The sequence below is a fragment of the Erythranthe guttata genome, chromosome 9, assembly GCF_056151865.1.
Source record: "Erythranthe guttata isolate IM_541 chromosome 9, IM_541, whole genome shotgun sequence".
In the NCBI taxonomy this organism is placed as follows: Eukaryota; Viridiplantae; Streptophyta; class Magnoliopsida; order Lamiales; family Phrymaceae; genus Erythranthe; species Erythranthe guttata.
In genome coordinates this window covers 13,108,379-13,131,171 of record NC_142541.1, presented here as the reverse complement: position 1 = coordinate 13,131,171, position 22,793 = coordinate 13,108,379, and the positions used below count along the sequence as shown (strand labels likewise).

At 32.6% G+C, this 22,793-nt stretch overlaps 2 protein-coding genes and 1 long non-coding RNA gene across 3 annotated transcripts; all 3 read left to right on the top strand.

Annotated features, from left to right (window-relative positions):
• The first annotated feature begins 1,341 nt into the window (after positions 1-1,341).
• On the top strand, positions 1,342-3,172 carry LOC105974045 (bidirectional sugar transporter SWEET14). Its single transcript, XM_012999087.2, has 6 exons — positions 1,342-1,487; positions 1,653-1,689; positions 1,795-2,005; positions 2,135-2,296; positions 2,443-2,562; positions 2,677-3,172. Exons 1-6 carry the CDS (start codon positions 1,451-1,453, stop codon positions 2,968-2,970), a joined length of 861 nt encoding a protein of 286 aa, XP_012854541.1. The 5' UTR covers positions 1,342-1,450; the 3' UTR covers positions 2,971-3,172.
• Positions 3,173-12,160: 8,988 nt separating this feature from the next.
• Positions 12,161-12,748, top strand: LOC148768141 (uncharacterized). Its single transcript, XR_016033465.1, has 2 exons — positions 12,161-12,229; positions 12,389-12,748. It is a non-coding gene; the product is annotated as an uncharacterized LOC148768141 (long non-coding RNA).
• A 2,912-nt stretch (positions 12,749-15,660) lies between these two features.
• On the top strand, positions 15,661-19,827 carry LOC105973981 (uncharacterized). Its single transcript, XM_012999025.2, has 3 exons — positions 15,661-15,760; positions 17,389-18,855; positions 19,303-19,827. The coding sequence occupies exons 2-3, from the start codon at positions 17,436-17,438 to the stop codon at positions 19,650-19,652; spliced, it is 1,770 nt and encodes a 589-aa protein (XP_012854479.2). The 5' UTR covers positions 15,661-15,760; positions 17,389-17,435; the 3' UTR covers positions 19,653-19,827.
• Positions 19,828-22,793: the final 2,966 nt, after the last annotated feature.

Genomic DNA, 22,793 nt, shown 5'->3' with positions numbered 1-22,793 from the left:
ATGTTGTGATTTTGGGACACTCGTGAATGAAGTGTTTGACAAGAAACGGAAACTCAAAGAACATTATCACGACAAGTTCAAGTTGCCATATGTATTATTGATGCTGACTTGGCACAAGGTGATTGGTCCTTGTCTTTTTGAACTATAATTAGTTTCTGATGAATAAGAATATATGCCATGGAAGCATCAAAACAATACCAAAAACTCTTGGTCTCTAATTAAAGTGGTCTAATTGGTATTAAAACTAATTATTTCATCATCAATATTTTATAAATCGTGTTTGTCACACATAATTAGCCGAGTGTAATTTATAAATATCGTGTTATTTAATAGCTATTTACACGGGAGAATAGTTTAACCAGTGCACTTCAAATGAATCGGCAAGCAAAAAAAACAAAAATAACCATAAACTCTCATACTACGAGTTGTAATTAATTTGTAAACATTAAACACCTAATTGGAAATGGGTGGGTGACACATCAGAAATAATCCATGATGGGACCCACTGACATTTCGCTCCCCCTTCCAATACAAACTAAAATGAGCTAATGAAACAAATTAAAATAAATTAAAATAAATAAAATGCCATATTAGGGTTCAATGGGGCATTATTAGAGGTAGGGGTTAAATTGGAAAGGAATGTTTGAATTTGCCTGATTCTTCTGATCCAAATATTTTCGATTTTGGAACAATATTTTTCATTCCGATGAACTTCGATGTTTCTGGTTTATTTAGATCAGAATTGGAATATATATTCCAAATTCCGATTCAATTTTAGTTTCTAGAAATTATAATTCAGAAACTCCATTTTGTTTTTAGAAAATGACACTTCTAATGTTAATAGTATTATGTATTTTATACTGTGTAGGTGAATAAATACGAAAAATTCGAAGTTGAAACATGTTTTTTTTTTTCATTCCGATTTTCAGTGTTTTTAAACATTCGTTTGAAAGTACTAATTTCGTTTGGGTTCGTGCTAATTTCCACCCCAATTAGGGTTAACAAAAAGCACTCGATATCTTGCGACGACAAAAAAAAATGAACACTACTCCTTTTAAAGTATTGAACAACTGTAAAGAATGAACCATCCATGAGGATTTCAACCTTCCCCACCACTCCATTTTAAATCTTTTCGAAATTAAATGACTTAAAACTTATTAGTGTTTCATTTCCCAATTTGTATTCATGAACTGAATTCAGACATAAAAGTATTATTACTATTATTGTTATTTTTTTATTTTTTATTTTTTATTTCTTAAATTAGCACGTAGAAATACGAATACTTCTACGTACAGATCGAGCTTCCCTATATAAAGGGACGGTGTGTGACCATTTTTACTCGTGCTTGAAAAAAGAGTAATTAAGAACTCATTAAGTTCATTCTTGTTCAATTCATTGCTCCTATAGTATAATTTACATAATTAATATTCAGTTATCTTAAAATTCAGAAATGACCAATTACTTGGATTTTGCCTTTGGCCTTCTAGGTATATATATAATTATAATTATAAAAAAAATATTCTATGCAAATTCCATATATATATATATATATATATATATATATATATATATATATATATATATATTCTTGATCAATATTTTATCATCATTCTTTACTATATATAACAAAGATAATTAAATGATTTGTGCAGGAAACATTGTCTCCTTCATGGTTTTCCTCGCACCACTGTAAGTCTCGTCGATTGATTTTTATTTTTACGTAGTAGAAATTAAATATTTGTTTGTGCAATTAAAATGAAGTTTTATATATATTACTGGGGTTCGAGCATGCAGGCCGACATTTCACCAAATCTACAAGAGAAAATCGAGCGAAGGGTTCCAATCGGTACCGTACGTGGTTGGTTTGTTCAGTGCTATGCTGTGGATATATTATGCTTTGCTCAAACCAGACACAACCCTTCTTATTACCATCAACTCAGTTGGCTGTTTCATTCAGACAACCTACATTTGTTTCTACCTCTTTTACGCGCCAAAATCTGCTAGGGTACGTACGGTATACTAATTAATATACGTACTAATTATTATATAATTTAATTTTTGTATATTTATATATTAAAATTTTGTTTACTAGCTAGTTCAAACTATTTATTTATTAATTAATTTATTTTTGCAGTTGCAAACTCTGGCTCTCGTTTTTCTACTAAATGTCGTTGGCATGGGCCTAATAGTTGTGCTTACTCAATTCGTTGCAAAAGGCTATAACCGAGCGGCTATTGTTGGATGGATTTGCCTCGTTTTCTCTTTGTGTGTATTTATTGCGCCTTTATGTGTCGTGGTGAGTTTCATAATTATGTATGTATAATATATATTGATTTTTACGGGTTTTTTTTCGTTAGCTTTATTTTATATAATTTTTAATATACATAAATCATGAGATTAATTATTCTAATGAAATAAAAATTCAATGTTGAAATTCCTCAGAGACAAGTCGTACGAACAAAGAGCGTTGAATACATGCCGTTTCTTCTTTCTTTCTTCCTTACCCTAAGTGCGGTTATGTGGTTCTTCTATGGCTTAATTCGCAAAGACTATAACATTGCTGTAAGTACATACAATTTAAATGATTACATATATGTACACTTTTCGTACTTAATGAAAATTAACATATAACTTACGTTTAATTTTTTATTTTATTCTTAATAAATATATATATAGATTCCGAATGTTCTAGGTTTTATCTTTGGAGTGATCCAAATGATGCTATACGTAATGTACAAGAACACGAAAAAAGTGGTCGAAGAAAAGCTTCAAGAAATACAAATGGAAGATCACCACAAAATTCCGGAGCAGATTATTGATGTTGAGAAGCTAAGTGCCGTTGTTTGTTCGGAGATAATTAATAATCCCGTTTTCGTCCCTCGACTAAACGGTGCAGAGATGGCCAAGCCTGAAATCGAAACCCTCATAATTTCTAGCTACCTAGAAAAACATCCAAGAAATGGAAGTTGATCAAAGGTATCTTATTTAGCTTAATTAATTAATTTGCTAATAAAATTAATTATATTTATGTTGTCTTAAAGTATGTTATGTTTTCTCAGCTTAAGTTTGAAGTGTACTTGTTGTTGTATGAGTGTAATAATAATTGCAAGTGTAATTTATCGTTATTGTTTATATATTAAGCGTTATAAAAATAAAGTTTTCTCTCTATATATATGGTTGTTATTAATTGTGCATTTTATTTTTTCCTGAAATATATATATATATATATATATATATATATATATATATATATATATATATATATATATATATATATATATATATATATATATATATATATATATATATATATATATATATATATATATATATATATATAATTACTATGTAAGGTTTCTTAGAAAGGAAAACCATAAGAAGGTGTTGAAACATGAGAACCTTGGAGAACCAAAGATTGACCAAAAACATCATAATTTGTAATAAAAAAAATAGATAGATGAAATAGAAATTAGGCTTGATATATATATTTAATGATTTTTTTTTAACTTTGAAACAGCATAAATATATATCTATATATATGGCTTTTGGCATAGTTTACAATCATATATAGTCTGAGTTGTGAAATTCAGGGAAATAAACTTTAGTTCTGATGTTTTATAGCAATCAATGTTTAATTACTTTAGATATTATAAATTATTGTATTATCATTCTGCCTAAAAAGAAAATCGATTCTTCGAGAGAAGGGTTTAAATGATCACGGGAGGAGGTCGTCGATCCACCGGCTGAAGGGATTCAGCGTTGAAGAAGGTTTAACCGTGCAAAGAAGGGGAGGTTGACATAATCGAAAGCAATCACTAGGTTAATTAAGTAGTGTACAAGAACAACGTATATATGAGTTTTTATATGGACAAATGATATAGTATTATACACCCGATGTATATATCACTCGATTGTATATATCATTCGATGTAACATCTAATAAATCAATAAAGCGCAGTTCTTTAAGTAACAAATGCAAATAACTAATCATATTCTAATTACATGATTAGTTTAATAGCAATTCAACAAGTTTTCACTTCCATTTGTATTATATGAATTTTAATATAGACTTTCTATATAAGTAACATAATATAATCATTAAAAGTGTTCAATCAATTATTTCTTTTTAAGTTTATCCACTTGTACAAACTCTTCTATCTTGAGTGAGTAATTCTGGCAGCTCCCAGTGACATTCAAGTGGTCTTATGCACTCCTTCATGCAAGTAATTAAAATAATATATCACGTCCCGTAACAAATGGTCTAGCAGTTGGAGAAATTGAAGGCCCATTTGGTTGTCAAAATAAGTCAATAATTAACTAAATCGTTGGACTTAATTTGATGTTTGGTATCCCCAATAGATTGTCGGGTCGACCCGTCAAAATTATATAATCATAGTTTATCTTGTCTTATCTTGGCTTCTAATGAGTTTTTTTTTGTTGGACGTTGCAAGCTCTAATAAAATATTTGAGTTTTATTAGATTATTTAATCTGATCTTGACTAATTTTATCTTGCCAACCAAACGGGACCTGAGTCTGCTATGTCAATTGATTAATGTTCGAATTCCTTTGCTAACACACTAAATAGTGTTTGTCACACATGATAAGCCTAGTATAATTTAAGTTTCTTGTATGATTGATAAACTGTTTGACGAGAATGTAGATTTATCAAATGCACTTATATGGGTTCTTCATTTAAAAAAAAGTAAAATAATAATAAATGAATAAAATAAAAATAAAAATTGAGAAGATTGAAGATTCTATTTAGTGTTGAATGACTAGAAAGTAGAAAGGGTGGTGATATACGCAGGCCAAATTAAACATTCAGGCACTTTTCACCATGGTTTTTTACCTTTTTACCATAACTATTTACCTTTTGTACTATTCCTACCAAATCCTATAAAATATAAAACTCAACATTCAAAGTGAAAAATTTTAGATATTCAACAATTTTTGCGATGGATCCAAACAACTTAGACCCGAATGTAAGTTTTTCGTTTTTTTCCCGAAAATTCATCTACTCGTGCGAATTTACGTGAGCACTTGCCAAGTGCTCGTGTAAATTCACACGAGTAGATGAATTTTATTTTTTATTCATGTGCTCGTGTGAATTTACGCGAGCACTTGGCAAGTGCTCGCGTAAATTCACACGAGCTCAAGAACAATTTTTTTTTTTTTTTTTTAATTACCTCGTGTGATTTCACACGAGCAGAGGAGGTTTGCTCGTGTGAAATCACACGAGCAGAACGTCTCTGTTCGTGTGAAATCACACGAGCACCACAATTTATTTATTTATTTATTTTTTAATAGTTTTATTCTTTAGTTTTATAATTTGCTAATTACATTAATATAAAAACAGGAAGTATACATAGATGTGGATGAATATATTGAAACATTCGAGCTACATGATTTCAGTGAATTTTTCACAATTTCGACTGCATTTGATAGTAAAGATGCACTAGTCGAGTGGGCGATGAATATGGCCATCAGTCATGGACATGAGATTAGGCGACAGTCTTACCACGAGGGCCGACAATATTTGACTTGCAAAAGAGCCTATAAGAGTCGAGGAAAAAATGCAGAGGTCGAAACAAGCCGGAAGTCCGGTTCAATAAAGTGTAAATGCCCTTTTGCGCTATGGGGTAAAGAGGGTCGTGATGGATTATGGCGCCTTACCATCAAAAATGGCAAGCACAATCATAATCCTCATAAATATCCACAAGGACTACGTTCGCTAAGTCGCCTGACTGAAGAGCAACGAGAAGTGACAAAGATACTGAAAAAGAGCCATGTGAAGCCGAAGGAAATTTTGCATCATTTGAGGCAGATGAATCCGGATACGGCTGCGTCCTTGAGAGAAGTGTACAATGAATCACAGAAAATTAGACGAGAGGAAATGAAAGGAAAAACAGTTATACAACATCTGTGGCACGAACTAAGTGAGAGTGGATACAGCAAATGGCATCGAACAAATCCAGCTGGTGATACAGTGCAAGACGTTATGTTTGCGCACCCTGATTCAATAAAGCTTTTGCAGTTATTTCCATACGTCATCCTGATGGATTGCACGTACAAGACTAACAGGTAATAATTATTTAAATGTGTATTACATTTATTATATATATATATATATATATATATATATATATATATATATATATATATATATATATATATATATATATATATATATATATATATATATATATATATATATATATATATATATATATATAAGAGTTGACTAAATTATAATTACCTTCATGTAGATATGAAATGCCTCTTTTGGAGATCATTGGGGTTACTCCCGTGGGAAGGAACTTCACTATTGCCGTTGCTTTTATGTCACGTGAAGATGGGGACACTTATGCATGGACATTGCGATGTTTGTGAGACATATTACCAATCGGGATATAACCAGAAGTGATACTGACAGATCGTGAGCTGGGCCTACTGAAAGCATTGCCAAACGTGTTTCCACATTCGCATCACATGTTATGTTTATATCACATAAACAGAAACGTTGAGGCAAACGCGTCAAAATTCTTGGGTAACACCAAGTTGGGTGTACTGTTCCGGAGGACGGTGTGGGCAAAGTTAGTCGAATCTGAGACTGAGAAAGAATACGAATGCAACTATAGAGAGATAGTTAGTTTGTACGGGCAATATCCGAAGCTGATAACTTACATCAATGAAACGTGGTTGATTTATAAGGAGAGATTTGTTAAGTGTTGGACCAACAACATCGTTCATTTCGGTAACACGACGACTAACAGGTATATAAATTGATTTTACTATAAACTCGTTACGTACAATCTTTTATACACATGTTACATTTATTCATTATTTGAGTGTTTTCTCGAAACAGAGTAGAGAGTGCACATCGTGCATCGAAGCTTGGATCCAAACATCGACTGGAGCTATGGATACAGTTCAAAATGCACTAGATGCGCAAGTTGACCTTCAAATTAATGAATTGAAGGTGGAAAATGAAAGCAGTAGAACAGTCAGGATGTACAGTACTTCACTGTCGTGCTTCGGTGCTTTGGTATGTAACGTATCACACAAAGCACTGGACCTGTTGGATAAAGAGTACGAAAAATTGGAAAATAATCCGGATAGTTGCAACTGTTACCTAAGCCGAACCCACGGACTCCCGTGTGCGTGTATGATTGCAGTTAAAATTGCTGAGGGAGATACTTTTTATCCGCAACAGTTACATCCATTCTGGAGAACGTTGGTTGTCGAGCCAAAGTCGGATCCATGGGAGGACGAGGAGGAACCGTTTGATCGCACAGTTGCAATTAAGAAAGTTCTTCTCGATGAGTTCGAGAAGTTATCAAACAAAGATTACATGTCCCAAAAAAATGCGGCCGACTATTTACGGGACCTAAATAATCCTTCTTCAACGCATTTACAAGAGCCGTCATTTGTGAAGGCCAAGGGACGACCTAAGAATAACTCGATGAAGAGGTACTTGTCCGGATATGAGCACACGATGAATCGGAAATCCGAAGTTAAATCTTCTTCCGGCTCTAAGGGTCGCAAAACCCCGACCGAAAGGACGCCAGAGTCAAAATTTAAAGCTGATACGCCAGAGTCAAAGGTTAAAGGTCGTCCTCGCGGATGTACTAAATCGACGGAAGAATCAGTTGTTACTGCCGGCGACCGGGTCAATTTCTTTTCCTTCCTTCCTCCGTTTCTCGCACAGTCCATAGCCTCATATGTTATTGTGAGGGCCGATGGAAATTGTGGTTACCGATGCATAGCCGAAGTTGTTTACGGCAGTCAAGAGAGATGGCCACAACGAAATCAAGCGTATTTCTAATTCAATTTGAATATGGCCCACGATATCACTAACATAAGTAGAGAATCACCTAGATAGATACTCCAGCTTAGATTCCAAGAAAAGAAAATTGCTAACCCTACACAATAATTTTTTTGTATGCAATATAATTACTGATAAATTACAACTACCTCCCTGAAGTATAGTCTATTCACGAAAACCCCTCTATTTTTTTTAGAAATTACATCCAGCCCTGTGCAGTTTGTAAATTTCTTACATCCACCCCCTACAAAAAAGGGTGTTAATGTAAAAAATCTATAAATGATAGGGGTGGATGTAATTATGAAAAAATGAGGGTTTTTTTTGTAAATAGACTTTACTTCATGGGACGATTGTAATTATATATATATAATTATATTTTTGTGTATATATATATATATATATATATATATATATATATATATATATATATATATATATATATAGAGAGAGAGAGAGAGAGAGAGAGAGAGAGAGAGAGAGAGAGAGAGAGAGAGAGAGGAAATTAAAGGTCAACAAGATGATGTATCCAGCTAGAAAGATCCTTTCTATTTCTACCTCAGCAAATAATTATATGATTTAATTCTTTTGATTTGAAACCCAAACTCTGCAAAAATATTATCTCAAAAGAACCCTAGCTAGTGTTTATATTTTTGAATTTACATTATTTGGTTAACTTTTTTTCGACTTTGTGATGCTCTTTTAGTTCATTAATGTCGATCAATTCGTACTTTCCAGCTATCCGTTATCGAAATATTGTCGGAAAAAAGAAGAAGATAGAAATTAGAAATATTCACAGAAGAATCTATGACTACATATATTTTGTCTGATGTTTTTAGGGTTTTTTACGTTTCTGTGTAGACATCCTCGTAAGATCAAGTTCTTAGTGGTTTTCGGTTACTCGGAAAAGGCACAAAATCATCCTAGAAGAACATATAAAAACGTAGATTCTTCACCGGAATATTCCGGTATATTCTAAGTCGGAAAATGTTCGAAATAGCTAGTGGATACTAAAAGAGCCATGATATATATAGTTGTAGAGGTAGAAGACTTGAACCCTTTTGTTTTGCCACTAATAACTATTTTTGGTTATCGTCTTAATGCATAAATTTCTTTCTATCGTCGCCATATTGAATTAGTGACGACATAGCTTTCAATGTCGACATCGTGAATAATTTAGTAGGGTTTAGTTTATGTATTTGGAAATTTTAAATATTGGTTCCTCTAGTTTAATTTATTAGTAGAGTTACTCCCCCCCCCCCCCCCCCCCCCATTATGTTTGAATGTATCAATTTAAAATAGGTGGCTATTAACATAACCTAAGAATATGTTGGAAGAAGTCGCGTCGATGATTATGATTCATGAAGTTAACCGTCTTCGTTCTTGGAGTGACCGGAAGCTTCCAACGACTACAGGTTTTTCTTAGCATATACTCCATTTGTTCCATAATAATTGTCTCTTTTTAAAAATATTTTTGTTTCATATTATCTGTCACTTTATATTTCCAATACTGCATTAAATGCATTTTTTCCTGTTTTAACCTTATTAATTCAACTATAAGTATTAACTCTCTCTTATTACATCATTAAATAATCAAGGTTATTTTAGTCTTTCTAATATATTTTACCTAAAATCAAGACACATTTATTGAGCTTCTTAATCCTTGTGCAAAGCCAAAAACGACCCTTAATAGGGAACAGAGGGAGTATGATATTAAAATCTCTATTTCCATTTTATAAATAGAATTAATTTAAATTTTATTGATTATATATAAATCTTACAAAAAAAGTATTTTTTTTATATATTTTTTTTACCATAACGAAATTTTTATTGCATAAAATATTGAGGGGCCTCGTTAAAACTTTGATTGACATTTAAAGGAATAAGTACTCGTATTACAATAAGGTCATCTCCAACAGTTTGTCTAAAAGCGGTTGTCTATATCTATAATATTACTTAACACTGCACTTTTAACACTGCACTCCAACAACATTGTCTATATTTTACACAATTATTATATTTAATTATTTTTTATTAAATAGTTTCTACATGATATTCAATTATTATAAAATATTAATAAAAATGTGTATTATATATTCTAAACAATATATTTATATGTTGAATCTTTAATAATTTTTGCTTTACAAATTAATTTCACTTTTATTTTAGTTAATATACTAATAACTAATAATACTAATTAATAAGTATACAGAATTAATTTTAAATTAGATAAAATAAATTTCAGTAACTTAATTGATATTTATTAATAAACATTAAAATTTTATAATTCTTTATGAAATATTTTTTTATGTTAATTAAATTGATATATGTTTTTTATTTTAGTTATTATTAATACTAAGTAAAATAGTAAATTTCATCTTTAGTACATTTATTTGCAAAAAAACAAGACAATATAAAATATTTTTTTATGATAAATATATTATAAAGTACAATTAATGTTATTTTAGTATTTCCTAGATTTGCTAAATTGTAGTTTTGGTTTCTCAAATTTGAGAAGCCAAAGTTACAATTTAGCCAATTTATTACTTATGCATTTTCCTCTTGGAGCTCACATTTTTGCTCTTGGATGTTAATATTGTGTAAAATGTAAGTTTACATTACAGTCTTGGTGATCCTCTAACACCAAGTGCAGTAAAAATTCCAGTCACGTGACACTGTACAATCTCATAAGATGTCGAAAGCTTTTAAACTCCTTGAACGAATAAGTATATATATATGTCTATGGCTCCCAAATTCCCGCGCCCCCTATTTTCTGCGCTTTTCTTTTTGCCCTTTTAATGATGAAACGTCGTCGTCTCGATGGATTTAGCCAATCACTTCTCTGCTTTCTTTTCTTTACTATTTTCTTTCCACAGATGCACGATCGACGTGCCTGCATCTTCTTTTTGATTTTCTTTTTTACTTCTCTTTCTTCCACCGCCGCAATTGACGACCGCCACACCACCACCGGCGATTTTCCCAATTTTCCCACTTTCCCTGGGCCCCACGGTCGGTTACGTTTTCGTGGTCACCTGTGCTCAGCAGCCTGCTCTCCTGCTTCTCTTGTGCTCTCATGCTTCTCTTGCGTGCGACTCGCTCCTCCTTATTCGCACATTTTTTCTTCCTGCAATTTTACCCAATATTTTTTTTTGTTTCATTGTGATTCTGTGTGGTGTAATTAACTTATTTAGGTAGTTTCTATTTTGTTTAGCATTTACATTTTGGCTCTGATTGGTTCATGGATTTTGAAATATGGAAAATGAAAACGCAAAGAAAAAGGAAATCAAGTAATTTTGAAATCCCATTTATGTTTGGTTACAAGGAAAAAAAAGATGAAAATCATTTTGTTGAATCACTTTCTTTAGTTTTGTTTGGCAATTTCAAGAAAACAGTGAAAAATATAATGTATTCTTAGATTATTTTTTATTAAATAGTAAAAATTAAAATTAAACCAATACAAATATCTATTAATATCATGAAAGAATAAAAAAACAATTTCTCCAAAAAAGAAAGAAATAAAAATTAAAATAAATCCACTTAAAAAGAATAATAAAATCTTACAAAAAAAAAAAAAAAAAAAAAAAGAATAATAACATAAATCTGACTGCCACACAAACCACTCCTCCGCCCCCAACTCCCACCCCCACCGCCACCACTCACGCCCCCAACTCCCACCACCACCACCACCACCACCACTCATGTCCCCACCTCCACCACCCTACCCTAGTAATCCAAATAAAGAAAAAAAATTGATACGGAAAAAGAAAAAAAAATTGGGTATACGGCGTTATCATCCAATACCCCACCGACGGTTCCCATCAAGGCCGGAAAATTCCTGAATCAGATGAAAGATTGAGAGGTATAGCGGCGGAGCAAAGGTTTCCGGCGGTGGCGAAGAGGTTGGTGGTGGCCGTGGTCCAATTGAGAGTCTCTTAAGAATACAGAGAGAGGATGTTGGTAGCGGCGGTTGACGGCGTTGAGGGTCCGGTGGTGGTGGAGGTGGAGTCGACGGCGGAGGCAGGAGCAATCGACGGCGGTCGGCGGAAATGACGGCGACGAATTGAAGAAATTGTGTGGATGTGGAGAACACCCGATCTCTTTTCCTAGTTTTCCTCATTATTTTTGGGGAAAATGCATTTTCCCTATTTTAGGTTAAAAAAGTTTTCCCCTTTTTCTACAAATTACTTTACCCAGTATTTTACATTTTAACCAAACAAGAAAAGTAGATTACTTTGACTTTTCACAATTTTACCTACCATTTTCTACAAACCAATCATAGCCTTTGTTCTCTGCTTCAGACGGCCTCATTCTTTTTTTTTTTTTTTTTTTTTTGCTGTTATATGTGTATTTGAGGACGCCCAAATATTTTTTTAGTAAACCTGCATCCGTCACTTCTTCCATACAAAGTAAGCACAAATTTTGCTCGAATTGATCTCCTTCTATACAAAGCATCTTTGTGCTAAAGTGTTCTTCTATTTGATTTATTTATCAAGTTTCTTGTTGGTACAAATTCCTATAGATGGGTGGTTCTTTTGACTCCAATATTTATCTGGATTTTTTTATAGGTGTGACAGGGGCAGGGATTGGAAGCTATAGCATACGGGGTCTGTTTGGATTGCATTTGCGGAGCCGACCAACCCGGCGGTGACAAGCGCGAGGCGTACGGGTTCGACTTTCACTTTTTAGTGCCAATTCATAAAAACGAAGAATCGATGCATGTTTATTGTTTTTTTTGGTTTATAGAAGAAGTTTATAATTTGTTTGTGTTTACCTTTTCATTTGTCAGAAGTTGCTGCTTAAGTTTAGGCCTTTTTTTAGTTCTTCTTGCTCCTATGCATTCGTTTTTTAATATGCGGTCCTACCTGAATTTCCCTGTCTTGATTAACTTTTACCTTTACTATATGTTTGCATCTCCTTTGATTTTATTTCTGCTGCTTACCATAAATTACATAGAATTGTTGACATATCTGCTCTTGCGATGGAGCTGTAATAATATTTTTCCCCTTTTCTCTTTTCTTCTGGAAAACGCTCGATCGACTGCAGTTTCTTTTGGCTTTTCTTTCATCGTTCTCCACTCACAGGCCTGTTTTTTTTTCCTTCCTTGATTTCGAAGATCCTCTCTCTTCGACGGCGGCAGCCCCTTCCAACCATATATATGAAGCTACAAGTTTCGACTGATCAGTGTATGTTTCTTGGTTTATGCAGCTTCAAAGTGGTGCAATTCGCAACATTTTTTTGTTGTTGCCATGTTCGTTGTCAAAGCCTTGTTACTAAAAGTTTATGGCAACGAAAATCAAAATTCGTTGTGCATACACTATTATAGCCAACGAATCTGTTTCGTCACCCAAAATATATCGTTGCAAATACGCTTATAATCTAGAACGAATTTGTTCCGTTGCCAACTATAATTCGTTTCCAATACATTTATGAATACACAACAAATTTATTTCATTTACGTAACGCATTTATTCATTGCAAAAATATATGTATGCACAACGAATTTAATTCGTTGCAAGGTTTCGTTGCAAGGTTCGCTTTTGTATTGGAGCCCGACCCGACCCAAAAGAGATATATGTAAATTACTGGTTCGCTTTTGTATTGGAGCCCAACCCGACCCACATCCATCTGACTCGACCCACATCCGTGGGTCCGACCCGGCCTTTGACCTTTAGACCACCAACCTATTCGGAATCAATTTGCTACGTCGAACTCGGGGCTGGTCCAAGGGGGACCAACTTGATAAATATCAAATATATGGCACCATGACAACAGAAGGATTTGAACCCTGGTTAATTTCATGTTAGAGAATCCTCCAACCGCTTGGGCAACAGCACATTTGTGTAAATAGACTTCAAATAAATTTATAAAAATTAAATAGACAAGGTAAAATGATTAAAAAAGTTATATAAATAATGTCAAATTAAATTATATAAATAAATAATATTGAGTCATAACGAAATATATATATATATATATATATATATATATATATATATATATATATATATATATATATATATATATATATATATATATATATATATATATATATATATATATATATATATATATATATATATATATATCGTGGAGCATTTCCAACAAAAAAAATTGTCGTCTTTCGTCACTTATTGGTGACAAAATAAATTTGTTGCTGTTGTAACTGTATTTACTACAATTTTATACCGTAGCAAAAAGAAATACTTGTTTGCAACAAACAAAATTGTTGTCTTTCATGAAATTTGTTGCGAAATATATATGATACTATTTGCAACAATATATTTCGTTGCCTAAGAGATTCAAAGGCAACAATAACATCTTGTTACAAAAACGTTAATCTTTACCCACAAATACTATATTTCGTTGCTAAAGAAATCGTTGTCTATTTTGCATTTTCTTGTAGTGACATAATAATATTAATGTGGTTGCGGTAATATTATTGTTGTTACAATAATATTACTGGTACAGTAATATTACCGTCAACCACGTCAATATTACTTATTTTGGTTTTTTTTATTATGTGTGCCTTTATTAACGGTCAACATATTAATGTTACTCTATTACACAATAATAGTAATTTTGTTGTGTTAATATTACTGTGATAGGGAGTAATATAGCAATATTACTATGTTAAACTGTAATATAGTCAATATTATAGTGTTAAACAGTAATATAGTTAATATGACTGTCAACCACAACAATATTGATGTTTAAACGGGGCAAAAAGATGTTAAAGTAAAAAAATATTGAAAAAGTCATCGCCGGAGACCGACGGGAAATCAAGATGATAAAAAAAATTCAACGCTGGAGACCGGCGACGAAAACCGGCAGAAAAATCAGGAGAAAAGAAAAAAAATTGTACTCAAATTGACTTTTGGGTCTAAATTGTTGAATAGTTTGTAAAATTTTGGGTCAAATTGAGGTTAAATTAAATTAAAAAGATGAAATTGGAGCATATTAAAATGAGAGGGGGTATTTTAGTCCTTTATACATATTTGGACAATGTGTGGATTTTTTTTCTGAAAGAGTTTTTTGTCTAGACCCCTTTACGAATAACTTTAGGATAATGAGCTTATTTGTAATGAATCATATTTTTCGATATTATTTTTTAATATCCAATTATTTTGTCTACCAAATTATATATTTTCTTTCAAGTTGTAACACCAAAATGCAAGTTGCATGCAACAACAACATGCAGGTTGCGCTATAATATTACTTTCTCAAACAGTAATATTAATGAAAATATTTTTTTAAGTCAACATTAGAGACCCGCGGTCAACAGCGACTAACATGCCGGAAAAAAAATCAGAAAAATAAAGTCAACGGCTGCTGACCGGTGGTCATTGACAGTGGTGGTCAAAATTGGGGTCAAAACTAGAATAATGATCAAAATTGGTTAATTGATGAGATTGGACTAGATTGAAGTCTAAATTATAAAATTGGAGTTGGATTAGGGTTTCAAAGAGTTGAGGGTAAATTTGGTATATATGAAATATTTGCCACACACACACACATATATATATAACATTAAAAAAAAAAAAAAGTCACAAGAGCTTATTTGTAATGGCCATTTTTTGTAACCAAAAAATAAAAAAAAAATTCCAAAGTTGAAATTGAAAAATCTAAAAATTGTCACGTGCATGTTTGGAAAATTTGTTTGAACTATGACTGGATAATTCAGACCCGTAAATCAAACCGGGTGGTTCATAACCCGACCCGATCATTTCATACACGAAAAATGAACAACTAAGCACCCACGCGTCAGATGGATTCGCCTGCGTTGATAGTACGTAGCTCATTAGTCATTAATAATGTCTGATCCTTGGCCTTACACATTATTATTTAACTAGAAAATTTCTCTCATTGTTCTCATTATTACATTCCAAAAGCATAAGAAAGAGCGATTTCACTTTTGCATGCGAAGGCTAAATTAGACGGTAAGCTTTTTTTTTTTTAATGTTTTTTACATCTCATTTATCGTTTGTTGTTGACTGTTTTTTCTTTGATTTGTCTTGGGTCATTATTCATGTGTTCAAGTTGTACATTTGATTCTTTTTAAGGAAGGTGTTTATTTTTGTTTCTCATTTGTAAGAAAATCACCCAAGTCTTTCCCCCCTTTTCAAGGGTTTTTCAGATTTCTCTTTGATTTTTAGACTTTTATTTTTCCTTTTCAATTTTCAAGAAATTATTACATTCTTTTTTAGGTGTTTTTCATGAGAGTTTAAGGTAAACTTGATCTTTAATTGAGGTCCGAGACGACCGACATGGTACCGCCCTACCGGCGTAGGGTTTTCGGGATGATAAATGTTCGATTGAAACATATAGATACACTATACATGGTACATATAATTGAACTAGATTTTTTATTATTATTATCAGTATTTTTACAATTTAGGGGAATTTGAAAATAGAATGCATTATTAATCTGTGATCATGGTTCGCCGGAATGAAAATTTCAGATCTAAAATGTTTTAGATCGGAAATGTGTGTGAGTGTGTTTGTTTTTTGTGGTGGCCGAAATGGCAAATAGTTGTGCGGCGGATACTTTTATGTTTCGAAGCGGCGGGTACTTTTAATTAGTTTTCGAAGCGGCGAGTTTTCGAGAATGAAAACCTACTAGGGTTTCGATTTTGCAAATTAGTCCCATAAGTTTAGGAATTATTTTTAAAATAAAGAGATATTTTTGGAATTTGTATTTTTGCCCCTAAATTTATATTTTCTGTATTTTCGGACCCTTTTTGCCCTTTTTAAAGAGATTGTTGGAATACGATTATCTGGAGTTGTAATACTTACTTTGTTTTCTTTTTAATTGTCTCTTTAGCCATAAAACATTTTTCCATATTACGCCCCTTAGACTTTCAATGTTGAGTTATTTTCATTTTACCTATTTTGTCCTTTATCATTTATGAGGATTTATGTGGAGAAAAAAGATCATTTCTTAATATGTGTAAATGGTAGTTTTGGGATTTTCTATTAAAATGAATATCTTTTATTATGATTATCGCATATACATTAAACGACATTTAAAAAAATAAATAAACTCCTGGCATAATATTTTGTATATTTTTCTACTATGAATTCAAAATTAGTTACTTACTGTAAAAATATAATACTTAGTATTTTTTTTAAATTGCCGTTCTCTTTTCGTCCTATATGATAGCTTGCATTTTTCGTTTTTTGTATAGAGAGATGATTATATGAACTAGGAAAATCAAGTTAGGGGAATTTTCTTTACAGATAGAGTAAATAACAAATCTATCTACTCGGTAAGGATGTTGCAATAATAAGCTTTTGCCATTGAAATTAGTTATGTAATTAAGGTCTCGTTTGATTGGAGAGATTATCCATGATTCACTAAATATTAACTAAATAATTTTCACAGTAGCTAAACCCATAAATATTATTTTATCGTAGCTTATCCTATCCTCATGTTTAAATTATACAATTGGGTTTTTATTTGTGTACTTAACTTTCTCTTAACTAATCTTATTATGTTGTCTTGAAATTCGAATATATTAATGTAATGATTTTAACCTTAGCTTGTGTTCTTGTATTATGTTATCAGGCACATCTGAGCTACATACACAAAATATTCCAATTTCACTGTCCAAAATGAAGAGGAACGATTTATTCCCCGACACAAGAACAACTTATAAGCTAAAGACAGAGCTCACTCAGACAAATAGATCATCCGAAAACAACATCGGGATCGAATCATCTTCCATCTCAAACCGACCTGATAATAACAATAATAATCATCAACAAAATTCCACGACAGAAGTTGATCCATCGATAAAGAAAACCAAAGAGAATATTGCAAGATTCTTCTTCGAAAACGGGCTCGATTTTCATTTAGTAAGTTCCTTAAGTTTCCACAACATGATGGGTCCTAGAAAGTGCCACATCCCCACCCTCGATGAGCTAAAAGGGTCGTTATTTAAAGATGCATTAAAAGAAGTGACTAAATATATCGACGAGGCTAGAAATTCGTGGGCGCACACAGGATGCACTATCTTGCTCGATGAATGGAAGGGTGAAACGGGAAGGGATTTCGTCAATGTTTTAGTTGACTCACCGAGAGCAACCGTTTATCTCAGCACGTACGATATTTCTAATTATATTGGAAAAACTGACGAAATGAAAATGTTATTCGACAAAGTGTTGAGTGAAGTTGGGATCGAGAATGTGGTTCAAGTTATTACATCCTCAGATTCTATTTTTACCAAGGAACTGGTGACGGAATTGTCAGAGAAATACCGACAAATATTTTGGTCGGTAAGCGGGTCTTTCTGCATGCAACTCATGCTGGAGAAATTGTTGGAAATGGACGTCATCAAAGAAATCCTGGAGAAGGCGAAAATATTTACGAGGTTTATTTACGGAAACCCTAACGCGCTCAAGTATCTCAAGGAGAAAACGGACGGTCGTGATTTATTTCAGCAGAGTTCGAAGATCAAGTCAACACAGCCTTTCTTAACCCTCGAGAATATCGTCTTGGAGAAGAAAATGTTGACCAAAATGTTTCGCTCTCCCATTTTTTTGGCAGACAAGGGTTGGGACGAAGTATATGATTTGGTGAGTGATGAATCTTTTTGGATGGGGGCATCGGATGTGCTCAAAGCAGCTATACCTCTCGTGCGCGTAATACAATGGATGACGGGGAGTAGTAATAAGGAGCAGATGGGATATATATACGAAACGATGGATCAAGCGAAGGAGACTATTAAACAAGGGCTCAAAAAGAATAAATCACAATACACGAGGTTTTGGAAAGTGATAGACGAGATTTGGACCGGTGTACTCTACACCCCGATTCATGCGGCGGGTTACTATTTGAACCCGAATCTTTTCTACACAAGCGATAGGTTTATCGACCCTGAAGTTGCAACAGGTTTGTTGTGTTGTGTTGTACGGACTACCCGGGATCCGCGGGTCCAGGATCGGGTCACTATACAGATCGAGACGTACCAGAATTCTAAGGGCGCGTTTGGCTTGGGATGCGCAGAGGACCAGAGATCAAATACTTCTCCAGGTTCGATTAGTTTTGTTTTAATATATATAAATACATATATTACAATTGTTTAACTAAAAATGTCATTTCGCTTTTATTTATTACCCTTTTGACTTCGAACTTTCATTCATGCATGCATATCTCTCTCACTTGACATGCACCCGACACGCACCGGACATTTTCTCGACATGCACCCAATATGCACTCGACATTCACTCAACATGCACCCGACATGCACCAGGCATTCACCCAACATGCACCCGACATTCACTCGACACGCACTTGACATGCACCCGACATGCAATCTCAATCTAGTTAGTTTAAGTTGGATTAGAAAGCCAACTTAAAGGCTGAAAAAAGGTCAAAATCACATTTCAAATTGAAAACGAAATCATAAAATATAAACGACATTTAGCATGGTTAGTTCTTGATTTTATTTATTTATCATTGCTAATTTTTAAATTGCAGCAAAATGGTGGTTGAAATATGGGGGCGAATGTCCGGAGCTACAAAAACTGGCGCTTCGAATACTGAGCCAAACATGTGAGGGTGCATCGAAATTTCAGCTGAATAGGGTTTCGGTGGAGAAACTTCTTGATACGGGAATAAGTCGAAGAGAACAGAAGAGGTTAGCTCATGCTGTTTTTGTTGAATATAATATGCAACTGCAGAATTTTGAATCTGGTAAGGTGGGGTATATGGGACCCGATGAAATCGAACCGTTGGATGATTGGGTAGTTCATAAAGGACCAAATGATGGGGCCCTAAAATCGGGAGGGCCGTCGAATTTTCATCCAAAAGTGGAGCGTATAGTATGAGCTAATATAGCTTATTTTAGACGTGAAAGTGATGATTTTGTAAATTTTATAGAATATGAAATTGTATTGCACAATTTCTTGGACATGGATTTTGATTAAGTTCTTCTGGATTATTATATATGCTACACAAATGGTGGATAATGCAATTTGAGTGGATTATTATTGTTATTTATTATATATATGTACGTAGATGGTAAAAGTTAGGTTGGGGAAATTCGAACCAAATTTTTGAGTCCTGTCGATTTCGATATTCCAATTTTAGGATAAAAATTTTTCTTTCCGAATTCCGGAAGTTCCTAGGGTTGAATATTTTTTATCGAACCGATTGCCCTACAGTTCACCATACAAATTATTTATCAAATTATTTCTACCAATGTTTATTGTGCCAAATTTTCTACCGTATATATACACATTTTAATTATTAATATATTTTGTATGGACAATAAATATAGTAGTTCAAATTTGTAACACTTTTCAGGTATGTCAAAAATAATTTGAATGATTCCGTCAAAGATGATATACGTTATCTTAAAAAAATTTATGTTATAATTTAGGTCAAGAATATTTTATGTTAGGTATGTTAACCTTTATATTTAAAAGTAACTAACACTTGGGTAACTCTAGGGCAACCTAAGTGCATCTTTATAATTATTTTTGTTTATTTTTTTCTACTGTGTTTCTAATAATTTATGTTTTCTTTCTTATCTCTTTTCCTCATGAAATTTTATTTCTTGACTCAATGGAACGGTTTTACATTTTTTTTGCTATTCCACTTTCTGTAAATGACATCTTTGTGTTTAGTTTTTCACTATAAATTTTCTAAATGTTATATTTGTCGAAGAAGCACTCCCTTTTTTTCCTCTACTTGATCTATTTATTATAGGGCACCAATATATATAGGTGCAACTATAAAATTGATATATATTTTACTTGTCGTATTTCAAAATGGACAAATAGGCATATAATACAAAGGTTCTCATATTTATAGAAAATTTAAAAGTATTTATTTTGTCAAAATTTTATAGTGACTACTGACTAGAGACCGAAAAAGAAAAAAAAAACAGTAGAAAATAAGGCGGATATACATAAATATTACAAGATATATAGATCATTATTTTACTAATGTAAAAACTATTTACAATTATTAGTTTATACTCTATACATATTTGGAATAATTAATTTAAAAATTAATAAATATTTATATTTTGAAATTTAAGTTTTACAGATAAACATGATTCATTTATATTTGTAAATATATCATATCTTCTGTTATATTCAAACGGTCCGTGCATCGTAGATGCTAAATTACTAATAACATATATTAAGAATGTTATTTTTGAGGTATATTTTGAAATGAATTTTGAACAGAAATTTTGGACGAAAAAAGAAGTCGAGGCATGAATTAGATTATTTCTCCGCAAGACAATATTGACCCGTAAATTTGCTTACATTCATAGTCAATTGTCCCCAAGATACAACGACTTAAGAGTTTCGAATTTTGCAGCATACGAAAGTCGAATTACAACGAATAAAACGTGAGCTTTGAACTCCATAGACACGAAGGAAGAGATGAACAATATACTTTATGTATGCAGAGAATGCTTAGAATTAGAATGAATGATTTTGAATTCTGCAGGGGCTCTATTTATAGGACTGCAAAACTTAAGTCCAAAAAACACAACTTTAGGAAAGAATGGGGGCTGAAAAGGCGTGTCATCATTTTGCAGGGACTAAGCACCACTTGGCGCTTTCATGGACAGTCATGTCCGCGGACTAGACGATGATGTCACCTAAGGACACATGTCACTCTGCGATTAGCTAAAAATATTAAATTCGAATTAACTAATTATACCCTCAAAAATTAATTAATTTTGAATTTAAACTGGGCCCAGCTTGAGGTACGGGCTTGGGCCGGGCGGGTAGCGGAGGCCCGCGTGGGACTTTGCACTTAAGCTCACATTTTATTAATTATTCTATTAGCAATCTAAGGTCCACTATTTAAAGTGTTCTCATCAAGGCTCTTTTTCCAATATGGATGGTGACTTTTCACCTTCCCAATTCTCATAAATTAATCTTATTTAAGTGTCTATCTTTGTGCATTCATTTTTCATTCATCCAAAATTAGTTTTAAGCTTAACTACAGCAGATTCATCCACTCGAAATGTAGATCGTGAATTAAATTATATTTTCCATTTTCGATAAGGAACTCACTTAAATATTTTATTAAAAATTGGTTTGAATATAAAATTTCCAACAAAGAATATTTATGCCATGGGCCCATAAATACTGGATTCTGTGTATTTTAAACATGAATATGCCTTTTTTTTACATTAAAAAACACGATTCTACCTTGAATTGCTTTACAAAAATGATATAAACAATGTTACTATAACGTAAATTGATAATTAGCAGTACCATATTGTATCGTACCCAAAAAAAATTGGTAAGAGGGTAATGAATTTCACAACAAAAATTTCAATGTTGTAATTGATTGGTACGGTAGGCTTACCAAACCCACCCTTATGAATACTTATTATACTCCGAATTACGATTCAATTTTAATTTACGAAAACATTTTCGAAAATTTTGCCTTCAAAAAAATACACTTTGAACATCAATATTATGATGTGTTTTTTTTTTTATATTATAGGTGACAAGAAAATGGAAATTTTGATCTGGAAACTTATGATTTTGGCACATGTTTTTCTTTATAATTTCTAAAATTCCTTGGGTCGTATTTTCAAAATTTTGGTTCAATTTGTTTTAAGTTTCAATCCGATTCGTTGAATTTTCACTATAACAAAGTGCATTTATTTTAGAATAACACTTTGCCACCTGTACTTTGCTAGTGTTTACACATAGCCGCCTTGACAAAAAATAATTTGCACGATCACGCACAAACTAGTTATTTCGAGCCACTTAACCACCTATGTCGAATATTCAAATATTCTGTCACACGCGCGAGGCACATGGTTACGTCCATAGGTTTTTTCGTCTTTTCAATTCAAATTAACTTGTAGGCCTAGTTTCTATTTTGTTTCATTTTTATTTCATCTCTCTCGACACAAAGACCAACATCATCATCTTCTTCTTCCTTGATTTTCTTCTCCGTTTTCCTTCATTTTCTTCTCATCACCCTTG